The sequence below is a fragment of the Nestor notabilis genome, unplaced genomic scaffold, assembly GCF_000696875.1.
Source record: "Nestor notabilis isolate BGI_N333 unplaced genomic scaffold, ASM69687v1 scaffold2073, whole genome shotgun sequence".
NCBI classification, from domain to species: domain Eukaryota; kingdom Metazoa; phylum Chordata; class Aves; order Psittaciformes; family Psittacidae; genus Nestor; species Nestor notabilis.
In genome coordinates, this window is record NW_009922195.1 from 91746 (window position 1) to 118121 (window position 26376).

The following is a 26376-nucleotide window of genomic DNA, read 5'->3' on the forward strand; positions in this document are numbered from 1 at the left end:
CCAGTTCATAGCTCATTGTACATTTTCCCTCTTTCATTAGATCATTTCTCAGACGTTATCCCCCACCTGGAACCAGATGCTGCTCTTCAACAGCATTGTGCTTCATGGTGACAGAGAGGAGATCGCTCAGTTCCCACCAGAGATCGTCATCGAGCTGTATGACGATGATGCTGTGGTAAACTCGAAACCCTCCTTAGTAAAAACCTGGGCTTTTACATCTCATTGCCAGTGTGAAAGCAAAGCTGCGTCACTGGATAGACATTAAATGGACAATCTTGCTGAATCAAGCTCAGTGTTACAATGGTTTGTAGTTTGACGTCTGAAAACAGTCTTGACACCTTGAAAAGTTGTGGCCATTTTTTTCCCAAGTGAATCTTGCTCCCAAAAACAGGCTTAGAGAAATCAAAAACATCTTGCCCAACCTCCTTGGCACACAACTAAATATTTTATCTAAGTTTGAGGTGACCCAGATTTATCTCTGGCCATGCAAACTCTGACACTGTCTCACTGACTGAATATTGAGCTCATAACCTTTGAAGAGGTAATAAATACCCAGTGTTTCCATTTTCATAGTTGCCTAGAATTCCACCTTGATCTTTCCTTCAGGAGAAGTTGTTTTCTTTCACAAATACTGAACTCTGCATCATCTTGGCTCCTATGACAGATGTGAAATTCAAATGAATTTGACACCTGTATTCTCCTTTATTTAGGGTAAGGCAGACTATATTGGGTCTACAGTGGCTGCCCCTGTGGTGACACTTGCCGATCAAAACTATGAACCACCTAAACTTTCTTACCACCCAGTGTATTGTGGAAATCTTTCAGGAGGAGACCTTCTTGCTACATTTGAGCTTCTGGAGGTAAACTTGACTTTCTTGACCATTACACTTTTACACCCTGGGCTCAAAAAAGCAGTCATGGCACCAAGGCCCATCACCCTGTTGAATTAATGGGAATTGAAACTGGATCAGGTGCCTGGGATTTCAGGGAATACTAGTGGAATTTGCAGACTCACTAGTTAGAGGAAACATCTCCCTGCTGGAAACCTACAGCGTTTTAGTCTGAAATCTGAAATGGGAAAAATGTGGAACTTGCTGACGTTTTTTACAGATATTCCCAAGATAAAACAGGCTTTTAAGTGTGATGGGCTAATTATGTTCTTTTCTGAAACTTGAAATGTTCTACCATGTGGAACATTTCCTCATTATGGTGTGTACCTCAGGGATAGAGTCTAGCACCTTACCCATAATTTTCCCTCTTTTTAAATTGAAATCCACTTTTTGGTGAACAAAGAGAGCATTGTATTTTGTTTTGCCACCTTTTGGGACAAGGGAGGAAACAGTGCTTCTGGGATGTATTCAGAGACACCCCTGAGACTTCTCTAGAGAGTTGACAAGAAAACGTGTGGTTTGCTGATGTGTTCTGTCTGTTCACCAGCCTTTTAAAACTAGAATTGGATCTGGAATTTTCCGGTATGAAAGTCTTCTAAGCAGTTTTGCTCAGGATTTTGTTAAACAGAATTACCATGCTTTCTATTTTAGTAATTGAATTACCATGCTTCAGTACATGCATGTCTTTAGGGCAGACTATGTCCCATTAGGACAAAGGAGCCTTTTTTCCAGAAAGGTGCATAAAAGCCAATCTATTGAATACACTTCATGCCAAATACTTTAACATCACAGCAGGACAGATAGCAATCCAGGTCATGTTCCTCTGATGGTACAACCCGTGCCCTCTGCAATGTGTCTTGTAAAACTTCATTAAACTGATTGTTCTATGTGCCATTCGTAGATACTTCTGATACTGGTTTTATTCTTCAGAAAACAGCCTAAGTTTAAGACTGCTTAATTTTTCAGATTCCTATGTCAGATCCAGACAGTCTTCCCCCCCTGGATCCACCAGATGCTGGCCAGTTTTACCCAGTCCCAGCTAACATCAGACCTGTTTTAAGCAAGTATAGAGTGGAGGTAAGTTACTTAGAGTGTTTACATTTCCAGATCTTAGCTTCATTTTGTTATCTCATCAAACTGCAACAGTAAGGGATGACGATTTAAAAATCCTGATCAATAGGAATCATGCAAAAATAGCATATGGATCCCAAAATAAATAGGGTAAGCTCAGATCAGATTGATTTTCCAAGGCTGGGCATGCAATGCACTGCTTCCACCTGAGGCTAGAATGGGGACATCACAGTCCTGACCTGCTGGGAAGGGGCCTCTCCCACGGCAGAGCGTGGCTGGTGGACCTGTGCTCTGTGCAGCCCCAGGAAGTGGCTGCAGGAGATGAAGAGCTTTCCCTTGCACCTCAGCAGAGGTGAAGTTCAGCATCAGCCACCTCCCAGACTTTTTCTCAGTTCCAAACTTCAGCCAAGCAGTGTTTCCTGCCTTTGTACAAATGCTTGCACCTTTCTGCCCTCCTTTGTTACACTGTTTGGGTCCAAAGTCTCCTGGTGTTAGAAAGCAGGGAAATGTGGCAGCTTTTCATTTCAGTGTAATATCTGGATGCTCCCCAGCCTCACCATTGGCTGTTACTCATCCTACAGCTTTCATACCACCTGCTTATTTGCCCCTTTTTCTGTGCCAAATCAGACCCTGCTTGCGTTACCTGCTGGCTCTTCCCCAGAAATATTCTTTGCCCAGGAGCAGTTCCAGCTTTGCCTTCAACAATCAAGAAACTGAGCGGCTGAAAAGAACAGTTATTAACCCTGCTATATAATTTAGTTAAGCTACTGTTTTCTGTACAAAGGAAAGAGTTTTTGTTAGTAGTATTCGTCTTTTACACCTGACATTGTAAGGCAAATAAGCCCATGAAAACTCTGCTGATGCTAAAGGGACAACTTAAATCCTTAAGCTTAGGTGTTCCTCTGAGTATTGTGTCATCTCACTGCCCCTGCAGCATGATTGCTTTGTGCTGCTTGTACATTTTTTATTTCACACTGCTGTGATATTCACGCCAACTAGCTCTAAGGCACCCAGCTTATAGGCATCTTCACTGTAGGCTTCTTGTTTGGACAGCTGAGTAGAGCAGACACCCTCCCAGAGTGATTCAGATCTTAAATAGATTTTATCTCTGTCTCCTCTGGTTCTGAAGGAAGACCAGGCAACTCCACTCCTCAGTCCAATACCTCGGGCACCTTAAACTCGGGGAAATTGCATCCGGATCCAGGCAGGCTAATCACTATGAGAGCAGGTTTATAGTTGAAGTTTGTGTATAAATGTAGGTAAATATGAACTCTGGAGGGTATTCAGCAAGGAAATAACACAGAATGCATATAACACAACTATTTTTTTAAGATATTATAAACTATATCTCACACTGGTGGAAAAGGCCATGGAGCCATTGTAACTATAAAAATGTGCCCCAATTTGAACCGGAGACCTCTGGGAACAGAGCAGGATCTCACTGATCCTCATGCCCCTCTAGTGCACCTTGCCACTCCCTGGCTCACACAGATCCCCAGTCCTGCCAGCGTTCAAGCTGGCCGTGAAGTTCCCCATGCTCCATTTGGGTTCCAGCCTTCATTTCAGGTTCATGAGACTCACAGCTTCTCTCACCAGCTGCAAGTAACCATTTCTTGCTGCCCAAGTCCTCTCCTTCAGGGACCCCCAGTGTGTGCTGTATAAAGTCCCGTTTTTCCTGCAGATCCCTGTTTTACACACTCAGTCTCCTTTTTGTCCTCTAGAACAGGAGCATGGTCCTTTAAAGGAAAGCTGCTTGGAGGCCTCCCACCATCCACTGCAGACCTGAGGGCTTGCTCAGCTGGCAAACCTCTGTTAATCACCTCTGCTCATATGGGATTTGTTTACTCTCTCAACAGCTCTGGCACTTTGAACAAACTGAGTCCCTGCTGTTCAGATGAATAATCCCTTTGCCCTGCTGAAAAGATGGCTTTTGCAAATGTGATTGTTATGGCTTACTGTTGGCAATAACTCCTTGATAACAGCTGAATGTTATTAAATGTTTTAACTTACACCGTTAATCCTGATGGTTATTGGATCTCAGATTTGTTTGTTTTTTTAATAGTAGTCCTGCATTCCCAAATGGATACGAGGTGATGGGATCCCAGCAGTGGCTTCCCCCAGACTGAGGGGTATTTGCAGAGCGCTGATGTTTCTCTTTGCCATGCAGGTCCTGTTCTGGGGTGTGCGAGAGCTGAAGAAAGTCCAGCTCCTCTCTGTAGATCGCCCCCAGGTTCTCATTGAGTGTGCAGGAAAAGGAGTGAAATCCTCTGTCATCCAGAGCTACAAGAAAAATCCCAATTTCAGTGTCCTTGCAGACTGGTTTGAAGTGGTGCGTACAGCATGCTGCTCCTTGCCTGTCCATTCTCTGGCTAGGCAAGGTGTTAATTACTGATTCCCTTCCTTTCTTGACAAATACTTTCCTCTGTGTCTTGATTAAATACTAGGGGACATCAGTTCTCATGCAAAAGCTACTGATTTGAAGATGCTTTAAAAGACTTCTGCTATAACCACATGATAAAAGAAGATGATGTTCCTCATGTTATGTCCCAAGAAGGCAAGGAAATATGTTGCAATCAGATTTATACTGATAGATTGGAACTTGTTGGCAGATAACAGGCCTATTTTTAATACATTTTCGTCCTCCTTCAAGAGATGCTTGTATATGACAGCATGGGACTCAACTCAGAAGCACAATCTCTGCAGTCCACTCTGTATTCTTAAGGACTAGGCTTTCTTCAGACTTTGCAGAAAACTGTGGACAGGACTATGTTGCTGTATGCATTTTGTATTTTGAGTATGTTAACAGATGAGAAGGAGAAGGGAGGGAAGAGTAAACCCTCGTTGATGTGCATAATAAATATTCTATACATATTCTATATTGTCTACAATTCTCATGCTGCTGTCTGTCCTTCTCCAATAGGAGCTGCCTGAAAATGAACTCTTGCATCCACCACTAAGCATCTGCGTGGTCGACTGGAGAGCATTTGGGAGGAGTACTCTTGTTGGGACGCATACCATCAATTGCCTTAAGCAATTCGTATGTAAAACCCAGTTGGGTCCCCAAGCCACACCAAACAGACAAGACATTGTAGAAATTGGCAAAGGTAAATGTCCAATCCTGACCCCAAATAAAAAGACAAAGGACCTACTAAAAGGCTTAACACTAGGCACGTACATAGAAGATATGCTTAATTCTGTTGAGTGGTAGGGTCAGACTCTCAATGATAGGATTATTTGATGATCACCAAATGTGATGATAGCATCTCTGGCACAATCTTACCTAATTTGCAAAGCTTCAGTTTCAGCTTCACCTGAGTCATCCCAGGCTGCTGAGTTATCCCAAGAAGAACCATTTATAGCTGAGCACATCTATGCCGAGGTGGAGCAGGGTCAATGTACAGTGGACCCGTATCTCACAACAATTTCTGCCACTGAACCAGAGCACTCTGCCTCTGAACCAGGGAAAGGGAGAAAACAGAAGGTGGGTGTATCTGAAGCTGCCCGCTAACTCTCTATTGCAGACTTTAGCCCTTCCTTTTAAAATGGTAATCTCTTACTTCACTCAGGATTAGAGATTCTGGGTGCTGATGTTAACAGCTACACTATCTGGCCCTTGAGAGAATTAGTTAGCAATGCAGCTTTGACCCCACATATTTTCTTTACTTCCATTGATAGATACTTCCTTTCATTCCTTTTGTGCTAGATTGTCATCTCATGGGCAAGTACTACTGGAGTAGTAGGGTTTTTTTCTTTTCTTGGCCTTGAATGATCTACTTAACTGTGAAAGTCTCACTGTGAATGACTGTTTCTGTGTCCATGGCATTTAGATGCTGTACAGGCAGGGAGCAGAAACTCTGTTTCCAAAAGATTTTATGGTCAAAGTATAAAACTGGTGTCTGTCTGTGGGCAGAAGATAGGAAAATACAGGAAAACAAAGTCATTCTATTCAGCATGGCATTTACAAAGCAGTATGTGCTCTAGATTGTACACAATGTTTTTTGTTCAGATGCACATGCTCCTCCTGTGCCTGTAGTTTCTCTCATCACAATCACTCTTTTATTAGCAACAATAAAAGAAGAGGATGCAGGACTGAGTTGAATTTCAGAAGCTGTTTCCGCAGCTACATAAAGCATGCTTCTTTAAACTTTGATGTTTCAGTGGTCAGATGTTCCCTGTATCCTCCATAATTAGGTTTTCAAAGAAACTGCAGCGCTGTCTTGATCCCTAGATGTACACACCAGTCTGGAACAAGTCCAGAGGAGGCCATGAGGATAATAAGGGGGCTGAAACACCTCCTGTATGAAGACAGGCTGAGGAAGCTGGGGCTGTTCAGCCTGGAGGAGAGAAGGTTGCGTGGAGACCTCATAGCAGCCTTCCAATATCTGAAGGGGGCCTATAAGGATGCTGGGGAGGGACTCTTCATCAGGGACTCTAGTAGTAGGACAAGGGGTAATGGGTTTAAACTTAAACAGGGGAATTTTAGATTAGATATAAGGAAGAAGTTCTTCACAGTGAGGGGGTTGCCCAGAGAAGTAGTAAATGCTCCATCCCTTGCAGCATTCAAGGCCAGGTTGGAGAGAGCCTTGGGCAACATGGTTTAGTGAGAGATGTCCCAGCCCATGGCAGGGGGGTTGGAACTAGATGGTCTTAAGGTCCTTTCCAACCCTAACTATTCTATGATTCTATGATTCTATCTTTCATTTGGTACAGAACAATTTTGATGTATGACATCAAATTATAGCAAGGAAAGAGTCCTCAAGTGAACCTGTAATTTAACCATCTGTGTTATATTTATTATAATTAATTATTCATTAATTGTGTATGTATCATTCCCAATGATTTGTCTTTGCTCTGGCCTCCCCAGCCCAACTGACAACTCTCTCTAAGGGTGTAGGATTAAGCACTCTTTAACGAGGGCAATCTCTAGGCAAGAGTGAAGTTAGTAAGCTTTGCTACATGGTGATCTTCAGGATAGAGTTTAGCTTTTTTTAAGAAAAGCACACCTGAACTGCAGCAACTGTTGGGACTCTTTGTTCTTCCAAGAGGCAATAAAGTAATAATGGGAGTTCTTAAAATACTTGCAGACTTAAGTGGGAGAAACCAATTTGTATCTGGATGTTCATATCCCTTAAAACATCAGTACCTATTTCTCTGTGTAGATTTGTCTGTTGATGTGTTGCTCCCGCAGCAATATCTCAAATGTTCAAAGTTTTGGCATCATCAGTAAGTAATACAGAGATAGCTTTAATAATATGATGATCATCTAGTTGAAGATGTCCCTGCTCATTGCAGGGAGATTGGACTAGATGACCTTTGAAGGTCCCTTCCAACCCAAAGTATTCTATAATTCTACAATGAAGTGTTTTGCCATAAAAGACAGAGACGCTAATTCATATTGCATTTTATTTAGCTGTTGGAGGTTGAAATTTTCTTCATATACATCTGTTCATGCTTGATGTCATGATTCAAGTGATTAGTTTTTATCAGTTCTAAAGTTCAACAGTGTTTTCCCCCTGCTTTGATAGGATATGAAAAAATCCATTCGACGGTCAACAAAGAGGAGAAAAAGAACGATTGCAGATGAATCAGCTGAAAATGTTATTGACTGGTGGTCAAAATACTATGCTTCTGTGCTCAAAATGCAAAAGGTAAGTCACTCAGAATGCCCAAAACTCCCACGGATGAACAATGCTGTAAAAGTAGATTTGCTGCTGAATGATTCCTTTTTGGTATTACATGCGTAATGAGGAGTTTGTCCATTGTCTTTTTCTTTTGAAAGGCTAAAGGAGTATTTTCCAATGAGGGAAAACCTGAAGAAAGTAAGTAAATTATTTGCATTTTTCTTTTATTTTGTAATACTAATACTTTGCTTTTCTACTATTTTACTGTCAACACTTAATGTCTGGTAACAGAGTACTGCCGGATACTGGGTTCTTTCCTCCACAGCTGATCAGATGGTGGGTAGGGTAAAATTTCACAGACAGTGTTGGGTTAACATGAGCTTCCTGTCATTCAGATCTCATACAAAAATATATGCAAATTCGGAGTCTTAAATGATAGAAAGTGGAAATTATCTGAATCTTAGGTTGCATTTATAACAGGTTCAGAAAAAGAAGCTTCTTTCAATTTTGAATCCAGTTCAGGATCAATGATGTAGGAACAGCTTCTGCCAGGAAACTCCACAGTCATGTGTGTTACTTCAGTAGCTGAAAAGCTTTATGTCTAGCTCAGGTTCTAGCAGAAATATTCTTTTTGCACAAGAACCTAAAAGAATTGGCCAGGAATAGGCTCTGTGCGCGTGCATGTATATGTGACTTCATACATGTATACTCCATGGCTTAGCAGGTCCTCCCACAATCAAACGGAGCTCTAAAATAAAATGGATTTGGACAAATGTGACTGCTTGAGCAGACTGAGAAAGAAAGCAAATGTTTGCTGTTCATATAGGGCTGCTATTCAGAATTACAGCATCTTCCCATGCCAGAGCTGGTGGCACTTCACCAGTGATTGAGGTGATTGCTGTTTTAAAGGAGGGAAGCAGGGAAGGAGTGATACAGGATGCCATCACGCATAGTCCACCAAGCTCATCATGAAGACTGTTAGCCACGGAGAGGATAATATGCCACCTCTCTGCCTGGGAAGAGTGGTGGGTAAAGAGAGGACCTATGCTTGGCAGTAGTAAAATGAATGGAGAAGGAGTGAGAGGGACTCCTTAAAATGTATTTTGCATCCTTATCTGAAGCGTTTGATGTGCTTTAATCAGTAAAACCTACATGATGTCATGAAATCTTTGCAGATAATCTGACTTCTGACCACATTGCATTGATCATAGAAGAAGAGCCAGACAAAAAGAAGAAGGAAAAGACACTGAAAAGGAAACAGAAAGAAACTCCAAACCTAGCAACACTGCAGGTAAGGGAGAAGTAAGGCTAAGAGGTTATTCACTGTCTCCCCAAAGCTTGACATCAGCAGCTGAATTTAGCAAACCCTCCTTGTATTTCTATCAGAGGCTTTAAAATGAATAAATCACACAAATGATAGTGATAATGCACTTCAGCACATGGGGCCTAGAGGAAACCAGGGTCTCGTACAGTAGATGTGGCCAGCTTGGTCTCAGACCTTTAATTTACCAGTACAAACATACTTGGAGAGACTTAAGTGAAAATTCAGTTTTGTTTTTTGCCTGTAAACCACTGAATTCAGAAATGCCAAGGTTCATGTTGGAAATATTGCAGACTATTAAGAATGACTTAAAAAAGAGTATGGAAAGCATCTCTGCAAGTGCTTGTGCATCCTCCTCCTGGGGAGGTAAAATTCAGCTTACGTTAGAATTTGGTTGGGTAATGATAGGAAGAATTCAAAGAGAACTGTATGGGTCATGCAAGATGACTGGCGAGATGGAGAGGTTTGAAAGGATTAGGAACTGCTTGGATTATATTATAGCTGAATAAAGGGGAATTTGAAACTGCTGTTTTCATTTTTAAGAGATGGCAGTAGTCCACTGAATAACACTTGATAAACTACAGAAAGAGAGTGTTGAAAAAAAACCCCATACTTTAAAAATTATTTGGTCTTTTTTCCTATGCTAAAGCTCTGTCCCCACAGCACTTCATTACTGTCTGCTTTGCTTTTATGTTGTGACACATTAACCTAACAGAATGGATCAGTACATCAAAGGCACATTGCAGAGAGGAAAGAGAAGCAAAGAGCAGCACAACCAGTTTTTCACTCATGCCAGTGCTTACAAATGTGCATTCCAGCCCTTCCAGAGCCACTTCTACCTATTGATTTAACATGCAATTCCAGTAGTTGGGAAGGACTTCGGTTAAGGACAAAACTGTTCCTGTTTTAGGTGGCGAATTAACTTTTTTTTCCTGAAGGACTTTGCAAAACCTTGGTTTTATTAAAATCTGTATTTTGAGTCAAAACAGATTTCTAGACATCCTGTAATAAAAAAAGTTGCTATAAATATATTCACTGCATCACAGAAAATCAGCATTCTCCTATTTTCAAAGATTTACGAAGGAGACTTGGAGAGTGAATTTAATAACTTTGAGGACTGGGTGAAAACTTTCCAGCTCTTAAGAGGAAAATCTAATGATGAAGTTCATGCTGACTCTGAAGACAGAATAATAGGAAAATTTAAGGTGAGCTTTAGTATTGATTAAACGGGTAATAATTTGGAGACTTTATGTTTTCATGCGTATTTCAGATACACCAAAGATGAAAGAAAAAGACATTGACAGTCTGTTTTAAATAGATTTATCTCTTTTATTGGATCTAGAGTCATATTTTTCCTTTCCCGTTATCTGGTAGATGAAAGCAGCATTAAGCATCACGTGTTCACTGCTGTTTTGAAACAAAGAGTTACAAAAGAGTTTTAAATCACAGAAAAGGAAGAAGAGAGATGTTATGTAATCCAGATTGTGCTGATGCAACTTAGTTACTGCACTATCAGCTACAGCACGTTATATGTAATTTTCAGCAATTTAAACGGAGGCCCTTACAGCTACTCCAGTTGGAAACAATTGCACAGCCTGATCCAGGGCACCATCAGACAAGATGAAAACGTATTTCAAAGCATGAATAATATTAGTAGAATTTCAAGAACTTCGTAGTTTAGAGGAACTGGTTGAACTCATTGATACCTCCATTAGTTTGCAATGCAAATTTCTGTTCAAATGACTCGCTAGTTGCTTTCAGGCAGGATGAGCTACTCGTCAGTGTGAGTTAATATTGATTTATGAGTTGTATAGTGGCCGCAAAAGTACAGTTGGATTCTGTTTGCACTGCTGTGAAACTGACTCAGTGGAGTTACCAGTTTGCAAATATACAGTTAAGGGCAAAATATTATTTTCTAGAATATTAATATTCAGAAAACTAGTTTTAGAACACCTGCAGGTGTTGGTACCTTTAAATAATAAAATAGAGAGCTAAGAGCATGCAAGTATTTCTTGCAATCATCTAGGCATGGTGATTGTACCATGATTTGATTATAGAGCAAAAGCATTTTAAAAGATGATGTTTATCGTGCTGAAGCCTGTGTTCCCTTTGAGTGGTACTGCAAAATGTGTTGTGTATACATATATACTGCAGTTCAAGCTGCATGAATGATGCTTTGTTTGCATTCAGAGAGTTGGTTTTGTATTGAACTTGATCTGGTTTTGAGGGAGATAAAAGACAGTATATTAACAGGGCTCCTTCTGCATATACCCAAGTCCTGAGGATGGCAGCTTGCTGGATGGAGGGCAGCCCCGCATCCTGCAAGGGATACCACCAAACCACTCCGTCAAAGTCCTCATCAGGGTTTATATTGTGGCAGTAAGTAGACGGATGTTCTTTTATCCTTGGAATAACTTAGATATTTCTTTTCAACTCAATTTACCTCCTGTGTCTTTGCAGTGAAGCTTCTAAAATCCTTACCTATGTGGTAGAATTGTTTTGGGTCATATTTCAGCCAATGTTTTGTGTTTTTGAAATGGGTGTCCAGAGTTGACAAGCTTCTTGAGGGGACAGTCTTCTTTTCCTAACAGGCACTTAACCTCAGCCCAGCTGATCCAGATGGCAAGTCAGATCCCTACATTGTGCTGAGACTGGGCAACACAGAAATTAAAGACAGGGAAAACTACATCCCCAAGCAGCTAAACCCAGTATTTGGAAGGTCAGTGATCGCTTACTTTCTTATTCAGGGATGATTTCTGTTTTATCACTTGCCACTACTATTAATGTTAGTATTACAAAGTGGGTTTAAGATACTGATTTTTCCCTGTTTGGATGTGTTGTAATTCTGTTGGTTGAAATGTTGAGAACTGTTCTCACTCTGTGTGGTAATAAATGCTTTAATTTTCATGCCAGTCAAAACACATCATGGAATGCAAGCTGTGAGAGGTTTTGCAAAATGATGCATGAGAGGAAATGAGGCAACAAATGATCTTGTCTGTGCTAATTAATGCAATTGTTAAGTTTCAAGGGAAATAAATATTGGCACGTGAAGTATGATTTCACAATCTTTGTTGCTGTTTCAGGTTGAATAGAGTGCCAAATAATTCTCATGATTTTAGGACTAGGATAAAACCCCTAGTTTTTTAAACCCACACAGCCTTCTGAATGGGTGAGCCAGGGGCAAGCTGTCAGTAAACATCAACTTTGTATTTTCAATGTTTTATACTTATTTATATTGCTAATGCTAATAGCTCTGATTTTTGACAGCAAGTTTCCTGTTTTAAGAAGGTTGAAAATGTTTTGAATTGGGATGGAGTTTTTCTTTTAGAACATTAAGACAGAAAACTATACGAGGCTGGACTTGAAAGCCCCCTTGGCCAGGGTCCTGTCTGCAGACTTTGGCCACTTGGAGAAAAAGGAAAAAACTCATGCTTCAGGAGGCAAAGTTCAGTTTTGCTTTGGAGAAATCTGGAGCCAGTGTTGTGCTGGTGAGGATGTCCTGTCTTCCACTAATTTGTCAAGTCCCATTTAAAATCACTTTTCTATTTTCAGCATCCATAAAAATCTCAGCAATGATTTCTACACCTGAAAAATGCACCGAGTGAAAAGGGACTTCTGATCTTTGCTTTTTTGACACTTGTTTAGAACTTTTGCCTGATCATTTTAGTGGGTGACCCCAGATTTCTATCTTCAATATTTAACCTGGGGCTTTTGGTAGGGAAGGAGGAGAAAGAAAATACTCTTGCACTGTGTGTTTCCAGTGTGTTCAGATAATTACATGAAATGATAAAACACTGCCAAAAGAACCCCCACTGCTTATTAGAAGTGACGCTGTCCATGCATTCTTTACTCATTATGCTTTAACACTCTTTTAAGTTCAAAACTGATTTGACTGCAAATAGGTCTCAATTTTTGCTGTAGATCATTTGAAATCCAAGCTACATTCCCCAAGGATTCCTTGCTCACAGTCCTTATCTATGACCACGACTTCGTGGGAACAGATGATCTCATTGGAGAGACTAAAATTGATTTGGAAAACCGTTTCTACAGCAGGCATCGAGCTACCTGTGGGTTACAAAGCCAATATGAAATGTAAGTACCTCTTCAGACAGCAACAGAGCACATGGTGAGTAACTTGACTGGAGGAGAAGTTCCAGATATGCCTACATACTTTCTTTAGCACCAAAGCATCACTGGAGGTATTTTAACTAAAATTCACCCAAGAGCTTAGCAGTGGCTTTGGGCAGCTGCCAGCCTCAGTAGGAAGTGGGTGTTTTAAAGTTAACAGCACTGTTTGTTCACCAAGTATTATAGGTAGTGAACAGCCTATGTATAATGTACAGCTGCTTAATAAATTGCCTTTGGACAGGCATAAATGGCAAAGGGAAAAAGAACTGTCAGAGAAGTTATGACAGGGCTTTACTCTGCTCTCCATTATTCAGCTTCAATTGGAGTGATTGCAGCAGGGCTGGTGGGGCTGCTGTGTCCCTGAGGGGAGCAGGAGCACAATGGGGATGCTGTCATAGCCTCTGTAGAAGAGGTGAGCCACAGGCAGTGGTGCTGAGCTCCTGGTCCCTGCCATATGGCTGCATTCTCAAGGACATTGTGCACAAAGATGAATTAATGCAGGGAAAGTCAAACTAAAATAACTCCTTTGCTCTGGGCTGGGGCACTAACCTGGAGATGTGGGTTTGGGGTTCTTCTCCTATGATTGTTTCTTTATTTTACCAGCAAACAAAAGTGGACAATGCAAAAAGCAATCTAGGTACACAGACCAAAACCCAAGGCTTCCCTTGCCAGGTCAATCTCCAGTGTGATGTATTTATTTCTTCATGAGCTTATTCCAGGTCCCAGATACCAGCTTCTCCTCTGCATGTGGGAGCCACAGAGCACTTCTCCTTAAGTGGAGGTGGAACATGTATCTTGAATCCTTTAGGTAAAACAGGGAATGAGCTCTGGTCCTTTTCTTCTTGGGGAGCATGCCAATATCTGGGCTACTTCATCTAAGCTGTGGATAAGGCTGATTCAACTTCTCTGTTTTAAGAGAAAAGAGTGGTTGGCCCCAGGACCAGAGCAGGCACAGGGGGTGTCTCAAATAAGAACTAGTGCTGGACAATTCAAAGGGAAAGTTTGGCTGAGCAGATGTCAGGGGCACTGACCACAAAGCAAATCTCTTCATGAGAAGTCCGGATTTGCCAGTGTGCTTTGTAGAATGAAAACCTCACCCATTTCTTTTCACTCTGTTCCCTCTTTGCAGAGAAGGGTACAATGCATGGCGAGATACAACCAAACCAAGCGAGATCCTCACTAAGCTGTGTAAGGACTACAGAATCAGTGGACCCTTCATGCGGCCAGGGGAGATACAAGTAGGAACAAAAGTCTTTAAGGGACAGACAGTCTTCACAGAAGATGAGAATGGTAATGAAGTACTTCATCATTCTTTAACTGCATCGTAGCAGTACCAAGAGCCTGCCAAGGCTGCAGCTGTGGCGGTTAGGAAGGGTTTAATACCAACTCTTTGAATCCCAAATAAACCTTTTGTCAACTACCAGGACCTCAGGGAGAACAACACCCACAGGAAAAGTGATAGCAGTTTCCTGACACAAAGAAGTCTTAATTTGCTTCTCACCTGCGTATTTCTCTCCTAATCTAGAAGATATCCTTCTTCAGTAGCCTGTGTTCTTCTGTGTAGACCCCACACGAAAAAGGACGAAAGAGAAGCTCAAGAGCTCAAAAGGCTTTTTCTGCTTTCCATTATCCTCCCTGCTTTCAATATTAGCACTGGTCCTTCCTCCATGTGCCATTCTCTGGGGTCTCACTTCCTCCAGTGGCCAGCTGAGGAGGTCAGAAGGTGACATATTCTTGCCCATGGACTTCAACCCTCTTCCCTTGAGGTGTGATTTGGTTGTCCAGAAGGGTCTTGTTGTTGCCATCACAAGGCAAAATGGGGTGTAGATGTAACTACTAGTGCCTATTTACTGCCAGCTGCACCAAAATCAAGGTTTCCTTGTCTTTCGTGAGATGGGAAAAAACAGATTTGCAATTTTCTGTAAAAGTAGTTTCTCCCATGTTCATGTGAGAAACTGCTGAGGTAATACTGAAATTATTTGATATGTTTTACAGATAAACTGCTGCCTAAGTGCTAATATTCTAGCTATCCTGTGGGTACCCTTATTTACAAGAATTAAATGCATTTCTTTACTTAGTGAGGATATATAAACCTTTTCTTTAAATCAAGCAAATTTTTAATTACCATCTTAAATAATTAATGGAACATTTTACCAAGGGGTTTGACATCATAATTCAGCTCTCTTTGTTCTTTTTGTTTTACGTTTTCCTACAGAGGAGCCAAGTGAATCATATGAACATCTCTCCTTAAAGGTTTTACATGCTTGGGAAGAAATCCCTGGAGCTGGGTACAAACTGGTCCCAGAGCACATTGAGACTCGGCCTCTGTACCATAAGGATAAACCAGGCATAGAACAGGTAAAGCAGCTCAGAGGTGGTGGTGATGGTAGACTCAGGAGCAGTTTTCCTTTCCTCCAGTTACTGTGGTTTCTATTTGTACTTGCAGACTCAGAGAGATAGCATCCAAGTGTTGTACTATACAGGAAACTTTGTACAGTGTCAACCCGGAAACTGTCACACATGTATGGAGACAGTGACTTAAAAACACAGTAATCACACAAGCTGTAACTGCATATTTTCATGCTTTTAAATGCTTTAGTTTATTAATTTAGCACAAACTCTGCTTGTATTTAGACTTAGAGTTGGTTTCTTTTAATGTTCATCACATACTATTTTCATATGGAATTTATCTCGAAGTTGCCAATGTTTGAGCTCAGTTCCAACTTCTCCAAATTCCTGAGAGATAGGTAGAATATGTTTATTCTATCTATATATAGATAGAATATTTTATAGTAAGTTTATAGATCGAATCATAGTTACAGGATAGTGAGCTGTGTGGTGCTTATAGAGGAAGCAGTGTTTTTGGATGTCAGAACTACATTAAAACCTTTTAAAGTCTCTCTAAAATAGGGTTTACAGATATGTTTGCCTCTTTGTTTTCAAGGGTCGTGTACAGATGTGGGTTGACATGTTTCCTAAAGATATGCCTCTTCCAGGACCCCCAGTGGACATTTCACCAAGAAAACCCAAAGGGTAATACTCTGTGCTTTCCTCCCAGCACAGCAGCATAAGTCTTCTTAGAAGAAGACTGCATCTTCCTTCAAATGTTCTCTATCACAACAAACTTCTGTAATCCTAATAAAAGTTTTCTTAGATTCACATGACGTCAAGTCAAACGAGAGCATCTAGTTCAGTCTCCTCCGTTAAACAACTCAAAGGACTGTTGGTGATTTTTTCATCAAGGACTATCACACATCTCTTTTAGAAAGATATCCCTTCTTCATATAGATATTGCAGGTGGCTGGAGGCAAGAGTCCCTTAATGATTCCGATGTTACGATCCACTTGTTAGCTGAAATAAGTAATTCCGATTTCACTACCTCTTTCAGCTAGGTAACTTCTTTGACCCTGCTTGCAATCTTTAATTTGATGTAATAGTTGGAATGGAAATGCAACCTATTGCATTTCCACCACTTCTTGCAATGACAGGATCAAGAAATGCATAAAGTAGCAACAGATAGAAGAGGTACATTTGGAATAACCTCAGATTTTGCACATACTTATGCTACTTTATATGCAACACTACACATAGTTCTTCATGCTAATTGAATGTAAATGAAACACAAAAATGAACAACAGAGTTCTCAGCCTATCTGTATCAGCTTTATCCCAATACTTTAGCAAGGCCTTTCCTGAGAATTTTACATTTGAGGCAGCATCAGGAACTATTCCTGTATTTATGTTTGAACAAGAAACAATGTAATAAAAACTTGTTTCTTTTCCTTTCCTTTGACAAAAGTAAGAGTCAGTGTAACAATTACTTCCCTCTGATCAGAACTGTCTACAAAGCTCCTTAACAACAACAATTGTCAAATCCAAATAGATTTAACACTAACCATACCCACAAAACCAAATTATTGCTGCCGTTTATGTAGTCTACAAAAGCAGGGAAAAATACTGTCAAGCCATTCATTATGAGAAAGTAAACATGCAAGCATGAGCTACACGTTTTGCTGAGAAATACTTATTTGCTGCAGCAAAACAGGCTCCAGGCTCCAGAAGACTTTAAACACTCTGTGAAAGCATTTCTGGCTGATGACTGAACAAGGCTCTGATGGAGCACTGCAGGTGACAGTTTATTTGGCTAGTGTGGAGGCTTGGTTTTCATGGTCAACATGGCCTTAAGAGCTGGTCGTAGCAGTCCTGGGGTAATGGTTGGTCTTGATGATCTAAAAGGTCTTCTCCAACCTAACTGACTCTACGATTCTGTGACATAGAGTACCTGGTAACTTCTAGGACAAACTGTTTTATACCCAAGATTGAGGTTATTACGAAGACAACACATTTAATATCAGAAAAATCATATGCTGGTGTTCTCAAACGTAGGTTTGGGATCTTTTTATTTTGCAATTCATACAATGACTGAATGCATACCTAAATTTTTAAGTATAATTTTTTTTATGTTACCTGCAACATCTGTATTTCAGTTCAAGCTGTTAGAGCTTGGCCACTATAAATGTCTATATAGTGAGTGAAAAGGATGTGAAAATGTCAGTTCCTTTTTCTGTTGCTTCTAAAGATGCTTGCTCTTGCTTAAATGAAAATATCTCTAAACAATGCTTCTCTTCCCTCTTAATGCACTGGATTGCACCAAAGACAGTGTTTTGAGGCATTTCTTTTGAAAAGTACCTCCCAGGTTGCTCTGGGGTTTACTAGCAAGTTGCTCACTGTTTTGGAGTCTTCTCTGATGATGTTGTTCGGATCAATTTTGCTTTGTTTCACTGCAGCATTTCTGTGAAAAGAATTGAAAAGGAACAGATGCATAAAAAGCAAGGAATTTTCCATCCCTCCAAAACTGGCAGTGACCCCGCTATAGCCCAGCACAATCCATGAGCTGAAGGGAGCCACATCCCCACCTTATCACTACACTTTTGTAAACAGAAGAGGCCTGAAGCTAATGCTATTTTAAGAGTTTTGCAAAAATACAACATTTCTCACTTTATGAAAGTATGATTTGATAGAGGTTTATGTTAGTGTCTAACCAGAGCCTGAGTATACACAGGCCTACTTTCTTTTCTTTTTTTCAGCTATGAACTGAGGGTAATAATCTGGAATACAGAGGATGTAATTCTAGAAGATGAAAATATCTTTACGGGGCAAAAATCAAGTGATATCTATGTAAAAGGGTAAGTTTTTCAGGACTTGACTTCAAAAGAACGTGTAATATTTCATTCAAAAACCAGACGAAGTGTTACAAGAATATGACATAAGCTGTTTCTATAATCTTGGTACTTTGCTCTAAATGGCTGCTCAAATTACTCATTTATATTTGGTACCACTTCTTTTTTGGCATCTCAAAATCTAGTAACTGTGAAGTGATACTTGTCATTACCTACTGCTCAGGCAGAGATGGCACAAGAAAAGAACCAAGCCTACGAGCAGAGATCAAACACTTACAGGGCCTGCACTGTAAGACCTTACACAGATGCAGAGAGTTTTGACATAATCAGAGAAAAGGGAGTGATGACCACATTAGAAACATGAAAGTAGGTGTTTGCCAGGCTACCTCTATTGGAAATATGACCGTGGCCATGCTGGGAAGAACATCACACGGGCACTTCTGTTCTCCATCTCCTCCCTGCTGCAGACAAAATGTCTGTCACAGCTTCACAGATGTTACTGGGATAACCAGTAAACCATATCACACAAAAAAACCAAAAAGAGAGAGAATGAAAGGGGAGCTCAACACTCAAACTGGCTCTTTCTTGAGACTGCAGCAGGTTATTTCTTAAAATTGCTTTCCTGTTTTGGAGTACTGCTTTGCACTTTCTGCTTCTGAGCAGTATTTGGATGCAGGTAGCAGATAGAAGTGGGAGGAAATTATGGTGTAAGTAGGAAGTATCAGAAATCTCAGGCCTGAGACTGGTCTTAGATTTCTTGCTGTGTTTCCACTACTAGAAAATGAGATTATAAGTTAATATGAACTGCATCACTGTGGAGTCCTGGAAAAATATGAGTTTGTAGAGTGCTAGGAATATGGCAAATGATTTTCCCTAAAATCCTGTTGCTATATTGCCACTGACCAAATGCTGAGCACTGGAGGAGGGAGCACTGGGACTGATGGGGCAGGGAAAAGAGGATATTTTCCATTTTGCAGGTTTTGATAATCATGTGAACATAACAACAAATCCAAAGTAAGCATAAGGACAGGGTAGTCTGGTAGCAGTTCTTACACCTCTGTAGGATATATCTACATGCATTTTACCAGGGAAAGTTGGGTTACCTCTGACCAAGCTGTGTGGGGCACCAGGAATGGTACAACTCCCTTGGAGCAGCTGAAATTAGCCCAGGTGAAGCACACACTAATATAATCATATGGTCCTCAGCATTCTGCATCTGCAGTTACTGCACACACTGGCTGAGCAAACCTCCCCTTGCAGCTCCCTGAGAGGAGCTACTGGGACATCACTGGAGTTCACAGAGATACATCCAACTTAGCAATGAGCTAAGGTGTCCAGAACAGTAGCAGAGTAGCTCTGAGACTGCAAAATTGAGGAAATAAATAAGGAGCCAGCCTTTGTGCTGACAACATGAGGACATCACTATCAACATCAGAGAGGTCTGACAGGGAAAGCCAGGAGTGGAAAAGGATTTGCTTCTATGCGTTAATGATGACGACACCAATCTCACTATGTTCAGACAGTGTACATGGCACTGAATCTGTCACCAGGCATGGACTTTGGCAGTGCCGTGCTTGGGATTGTTACTGTTTTTCCCAATTGCCTTTTGAAATAATGGGGCTTGCAGGGGAAAAGCCACTCTTTGGAAGCAGCACAAAAGGCTGATCTTTACTCAAGCTATGATAAATCAGCTTCAGAACTAAAACACGCCTAGCTGCACCGTCACCTTAGTGGATCTCTTCAGAAGAGCTGATCATGTTGAGGAAAGCGTTGTCCTTTTGTACCATAGCATTGCACATCAGATGTTGTTCATGCTGTAGCAGAAATCAAGAGAAAATCACAAGGAAAACCAGAGACTTCTTCAGCCATACTAATGCCATGTTTGTACACCAAACAGCAACTGCAAGCAATTGAAACTCTAATACTGAGCACTGAAATCAGTTTTGGAACATTGTCACAGAATTTATTAGCGTGGCAAATATGAATACAGACAGGGTGATTAATAGTGGATAAATGACTGATGTTGTCTTGCCTGTCCCAGGGCCAATAGCAAGTGGCCAACTGGTTGTTGCTGTGTGTAACAGTCCTGAATGGTGTGTTGTATCCTACTGATTAGGTAGGAATTAGTAAATGATCATGCCTGTAACCAAATAATGACAACAGCAGTGCTTGCCACAGGTGGATAAAGGGCCTGGAAGAGGACAAGCAGGAGACAGACGTACATTACAACTCCTTGACAGGAGAGGGCAACTTCAACTGGCGCTTTGTGTTCCCGTTCCACTATCTCCCAGCAGAGAAACAAATGGTGGTTAGTAAAAGAGAAAACATATTTTCCTTGGAAAAGACAGAGCGCAAAATACCTGCTGAGCTGGTGCTTCAGGTGTGGGACTTTGAAAGACTCTCTTCAGATGACTTCCTGGGTAAGTATGTAATGGATCTGCCTGAACTTCACCTGAGCTCTTGCCAGACCTGTATATTGTAGAGGTACGTATGAAGCAGTGTCTGAGACCCAACTTTTGCTTGTCTTTCTCTGAAGCACCACATTGCAAACTTACACATTTCTTGGAGGGGGAATAATTAGGACCTCAGATGAGATGATGCTAGGGCAATACAAATGAATGACTGATGGTACAGAGAGATCACCAGCTCTGAAGCTTGGGCCCAAGCTGATGCATTGCTCCATGTATCTCATCTGGGAGCTGCTGTTTGAATGTCTTCATGTCTGTCTGGTCTCTGAGAGCTGTCACATTACTTCTCCCTCCAGGCACTCTTGAGCTCAACCTGAATGGATTCCCTCGAGCAGCGAAGACAGCCAAGAGCTGTGACCTAGGCATGGTTGTGGCAGCAAGCGAAGAAAACAAGATCTCCATATTTCAGCAGAAGCGTGTCAGAGGCTGGTGGCCTTTCATCAAGGCTGGGGAGCTCACGGTAGGCAGCTCACTACAGATGAGTAGCTTTTCTCTGGGTCTGATATGCTCTGCTGAGACCCTGAGACACACACATGCTGATTTTGGATATGGCATCTGCAGAACAACCACCACTGACAATCCATAGGACTCCTACAAAGGCTTTAGTGGTTCCCCGTAGGTGTGGTTCAGATAATCCCAGGCAACCAGAGCACTCTGCACTTTTTCTTTGCTTTCTTTCACTATTCATATCCCAGCACGCTGGATGGGTAGAGTGGAAATCGGGTGGTTCCAGCCAACTTTCTGTCAGCTGAGGAAATCCTGGGAGGAATTTCACCTGCTTGTTTATTTCTTTACTGTTTATTTCTCATTTCAATCAGGGCAAATGAACTGATTTTGGAGTCTACCATTATTCTCCTTGCTAGTGACACATTGTTATGGTTTAAATCCAGGCAGTAACACTGAACCCATGACACACATCTGAAACAGAGAGATCACAGTCCTCTCTTTTTGTTGAAGGGTGCTCAATAAGCCATTATTTTGCAGTTTAGTGGCAGGATACAACTGATATAAAGGAATGCAAAGGACAATGACAGCTTCCCCCAAACTCTATAAGGCTTGTTATGTTAAAAGTATCCTCCTAAGAAGAATATAAATGTTGCCACACAAATTTTCATCTACCTGAAAGCTTCTAGTGTAACAAGGCTTGCAGCAGGGTGTAAATCTCACTCAGCACGTACATAGCCATTTATCTCAGGGTTTTCTGCTGCAGCTTCTCTTTATAATGTTGTAGTGCTTTCTGTGTATAATCTGGAGCTATACTGAAATTCTCAGTGTATAACACAACTTCTCCATTTTCCCTGTCTTTAAGACTCTTTTGTACTGTTACAGCAGTTTAGGGACCCTCAGTGCAAATGAAAGACAGTTCTGTGCCTTTGTTTCCTAGGTGGAACGCACGTATCTAGGCATTAAGTACATACTGATAGCTAACTGCATATGGTCTTTGGGGCATATCTGCATGAACAGAGCTGTGTAGGCTAGGGAAGGAAAACCCAAGCTGATGTGCTTACATGGCCACAAAGCACTTTGGGAGCTTGGACTCGAATCTGGGCATCAGTTCTGGGATTAGTGTGGTTGGAGTCTTTTTAGGCACATCCAGATCCCTCTGGGGACACAGAGCAAAAACTGCAAGTTCCCTTTCCGTAATATAGCCCTCTACAAATTCACTTGCTTTGACCCTTTTTTAGGGGATCTTCCTGCTTCTCTAGACTTCCGCTGATTCTCCAAGGTTTTCATAAACCTCACCCTTCCTTCATATTTCTGTCCATTCCAGCAAGAAGAATGTTTTAATAAAAAGTGCCATCTTCAAGTTCATTGCCTTCTTCAGATTGAAGATGATTGTGTACTTTCCATGGATTTAGTGAATAGGCTCCACTCTCAGATCCTGCTTTAGCTCCGGTTTCTCAACTCTAGTACAACTGATTCTCTTTTTCCTGGTCTATCTCCATCTCTTGATGCCCTTGTCTTCCACATGGATGCTTCACATTCCTTGGGCGTAAGTCATTATGTCAATTTGGTGTCTGGGTTTTCCTTTGTGATTTCTCTTTAACTGCAAAGACTTGGTCTTATTTTCTTTAATTGATTTCCTTTGCTCTCAGCTGGTTCTGTAATTTCTCCACAAGCCAAAACCCAGTGTGATTTCATGATAATAACCCAGCTTTGGATGCTTACGTATGATCTCTCTGATTCAGGGCAAGGTGGAAGCTGAGTTTCACTTAGTCACAGCAGAAGAAGCTGAGAAGAATCCGGTCGGCAAAGCTCGCAAGGAGCCCGAGCCTTTGGAAAAACCCAAGTGAGTAGGAACATATTCATTGAACACACAGAGAAGCAGAGATACTTTTAATTAAGAAACAACAATTTAAAAACCAAAATTATCTTATAGGAGCTACTAGACAGTAGCAGACTCTTTAATGTACCAGAGCAAAGGTAGTAAAGACTTAATATCCAGGAACTAAAGAGAAATATGAAAATGAGAAATAAAGTGCAGTGAGTTTAATTTCATGCTGGCCAAAGTTACCCATGAAGTTATCCATCTCTTCATCTCTGCCGACCAAGAGAGGATGCTTTCCTGGATGTACTCTATTATAACAAATGTTCTGCTCTTACTAATACCGAATTCTATTGACTACATTGCAACATAAAATTAAATGAGCAACAGTCTGGCTTTTTTCCCCCTGTCTTTAAAGATTATGAAAAGCCCTTAAGTATTTGGAACATGCAGACTAATGGTTTTGTTACTCAAGTCCATGATTCAGTAAATCTTACTCTTTAGAGTGTGCAATTTTTAATAATTCCTTTTAACCTGGAGGCTTTATTTGTTGATTTATTTCTGAGCCGTTTCCATCTCAGTATAAAACACAGCCTGTAATTAAAATATATTTAGTTGGCCTTTTAGATTTACAGACTTTATGTCACATTGGCATTCACTTCCACATGCTGAATGCTGAATTCTCCAGATGACTAAAGCATTGCTTAAACTCCTTAAACAGCTTTTTGGAGCAAGACAGGGACATTGCTTTTTGTGACCCTCAGTTAGTTTTGTTCTTTTTACTACTGCACCATCTGCACTATTACAGTGATATCTGATAAGAAAGACAACCTACACCCGCTTTTGCAAGTGCTCACATTGCTCCACACTACTGTACATGTCAGGTCATCTCGTCATACAAAGCTGACAGATGTTGCCTCAGCTCATTGCAGGCTGTTGAAGTCAGAGACATAGCAACCTCCCAAGCCGGGTGGCATGCCAGAGGAGAGAGCATGCCAACATTTTTCCTAAGGAGAACGTTGTTTTCCTCTCTGAATGCAACCAGTTTTGCTGTACAGTGTGAAGAAACTCCTGGTTGTGGAGGGGAACGTGACATGGGGCCGCATCTGGAAAACAAAAAGATTGTGAAATGCAGATATTCTCCACCAGAAGGTGGCTCTCTACTTAGATTTTGGGTTTCATCTCTTCTGTTTTCAGGAGGCCTGTTTTAAATTCCCTTCTGAAAATATGCCATTTTGGGCCATATGCCAGCCCTGAACTGGCTCTGACTGTTACAGCACTGAGACTATCACTGAGCAATCAGGGTTTTTTTGTAGTAGCTTATTACTCCTTTGTTGTGGTTTAGACCCAGCCGGTAACTTTGAACCACGCAGCCATTCACTCACCCCACTATCCCTCTCTCTGGGCTTGATGTGAAGAGAATTGAAAGGATGTAAACCCCACAGGTTGAGATAAGAACAGTGTAATAACTAAAGTACAATATACCACTAATACTAATAATAATGATAAGGGAAATAACAAGGGGAGAGAATATAAAACTAAAAGGGAAAAGAAAAAGCCCCTAATAAACACAAGTGATGCACAATACAATTGCTCATCACCCACTGACTGATACCCAGCCAGCAGTTGGACTCTTCCCAGTTTATATATCGGGCATGATGTGCTGTGGTATGGAATATCCCTTTGGCTAGTTTGGGTCAGGTGTCCTGTCTCTGCTTCCTCCTGGCTTCTTGTGTCCCTCCTCACTGGCAGAGCATGAGAGACTGAAAAGTCCTTGATCAGGGTAAGTGCTACTTAGCAACAACTAAAACATTGCATTATTCTCAAACTCAATCCAAAACACAGCAGAGTACCAGTTACCAGGAAGAAAATTAACTCTACCCCAGATGAAACCAAGACATCCTTTTGCATAGCTAAATTCCTTGCAATGATTAGAAATCTTTGTACTCAAGGTTAAGATGTCGGCATTTCTTATTTAGGATCTTATTTAAAGAGAAGATGATCTTGTCTGTAATTTTAAACCCCTATCTTGCCTTAAATTGGAGTAGCTATGAAGTGTGAGCTGGAATTTCACTCCAAATAGCATGTGGAGATTGGGCTCAGGGCAGATGGAAGAATGATCTAACAGTGTGTGAAAGATGTGAAAGTTCCCTCTAACTATATAGTGGGTTGTGAGGAGTTACAGGTCATTTTTAGACTCAAATACATGTTTTGCAGTGGCATAGCTTTGGAAATAGCTGGATCTGCCTTTACAATTTTTTTCCTCTTTTTCTCTCTTCCCCTTTAGCCGACCGGACACATCCTTCTCTTGGTTTGTAAACCCTTTCAAGTGTTTGTATCACCTGATCTGGAGAAATTACAAGAAGTACATCATCATCGGCATAATTCTGCTTATTCTCGTTGTCTTCCTGGTGCTCTTCATCTACACGCTGCCAGGGGCAATCAGTCACAGGATAGTTGTAGGATGAGAATAGGTTATGGCTGTCATTGTAACCAATCATATACAGACACTTCAGTTAAAAATAAAAGTCAAGCATACAGAATTAATCAACCTGAAACACACCTCATCCCTTGCAAAAAAAACCCTGTAACTATTTGTATCAGAAACTGGAGCTCTCCTAGAACGTTTCAACGTCATCTTTGGCTGCTAATTCAGACCCAGGTTGTTATTAATATACTGGTGCAGCTTTATTGACAATTGAAGTTTGATTCTGCACCTAAAACTGAGTTTGAATGTAAATTCCTTGATGCTCTGCAGAAACTGATTTGTCAGTCATGTGTTTATTATTGCAGACAAATTGCTAAATATTAAGAGCAAAACGTGCAACAGGTTAAATGTATAGTTCAGTCTTTGCATAGTTTTGTAATTAATTATTTGAACTGTTTTTCAATGAACTTATAACAACATGATTATTTTGAACTAAAAGGTATATTAAAAATGACCTAAGGTTAAATTGTCTCATTTGGTTTCATGTGCAGAATTCATCCTCAACCTCTCAGTAGCAGCTCTGTGCTCTATAAAGACATCTCAAATGCATTGATCCAGGACCAAGCCTTGGCTCTGGACCCCAGCAGCAAGCAGCAGCAGCAGCACTGTCAGGATAAGACGGCTGAAATGACATTCCCCTCCAAGTCCTGGTTTGAGTCTGGATGAGCAGGAACCATGCAAAGACCCTGTCTCCTTTCATCCCTTGCATCCCAGTGCAAAAAGATATCTCCTTCACCCCTGCTGCCCCCAAGGTGTTCAATTCCCTGCATCACAACCATTTCTGAGCCCCTGAATATTGAAGTCCCCTTACCCTTGCATAGCTTTGCAGTCTGGGCTAAAAGGGCATCACACAGTCAAAAAGCAAGCCAGCTAACTCTTCCACAACTCTTAAATTACCTATCACTACACTCAACCCATGCAGGATGCACTGGATAGCATTGTCA

At 41.1% G+C, this 26376-nt stretch overlaps 1 protein-coding gene across 1 annotated transcript in view; it reads left to right on the forward strand.

Moving 5' to 3' along the window:
* Positions 1-25458, forward strand: part of FER1L6 (fer-1-like family member 6) — a 54075-nt gene extending 28617 nt beyond the window's left edge. Inside the window, 21 exon segments of the mRNA XM_010011494.1 lie at positions 41-175; positions 711-860; positions 1857-1967; positions 4129-4290; positions 4882-5065; positions 5267-5442; positions 7487-7609; positions 7741-7780; positions 8758-8873; positions 9977-10108; positions 11157-11282; positions 11495-11622; positions 12825-12995; positions 14161-14321; positions 15247-15389; positions 15976-16064; positions 18118-18216; positions 20389-20630; positions 20975-21138; positions 22868-22968; positions 25232-25458. Coding sequence (XP_010009796.1) covers positions 41-175; positions 711-860; positions 1857-1967; positions 4129-4290; positions 4882-5065; positions 5267-5442; positions 7487-7609; positions 7741-7780; positions 8758-8873; positions 9977-10108; positions 11157-11282; positions 11495-11622; positions 12825-12995; positions 14161-14321; positions 15247-15389; positions 15976-16064; positions 18118-18216; positions 20389-20630; positions 20975-21138; positions 22868-22968; positions 25232-25412 — 2934 coding nt within the window. The 3' untranslated portion in view covers positions 25413-25458.
* Positions 25459-26376: the final 918 nt, after the last annotated feature.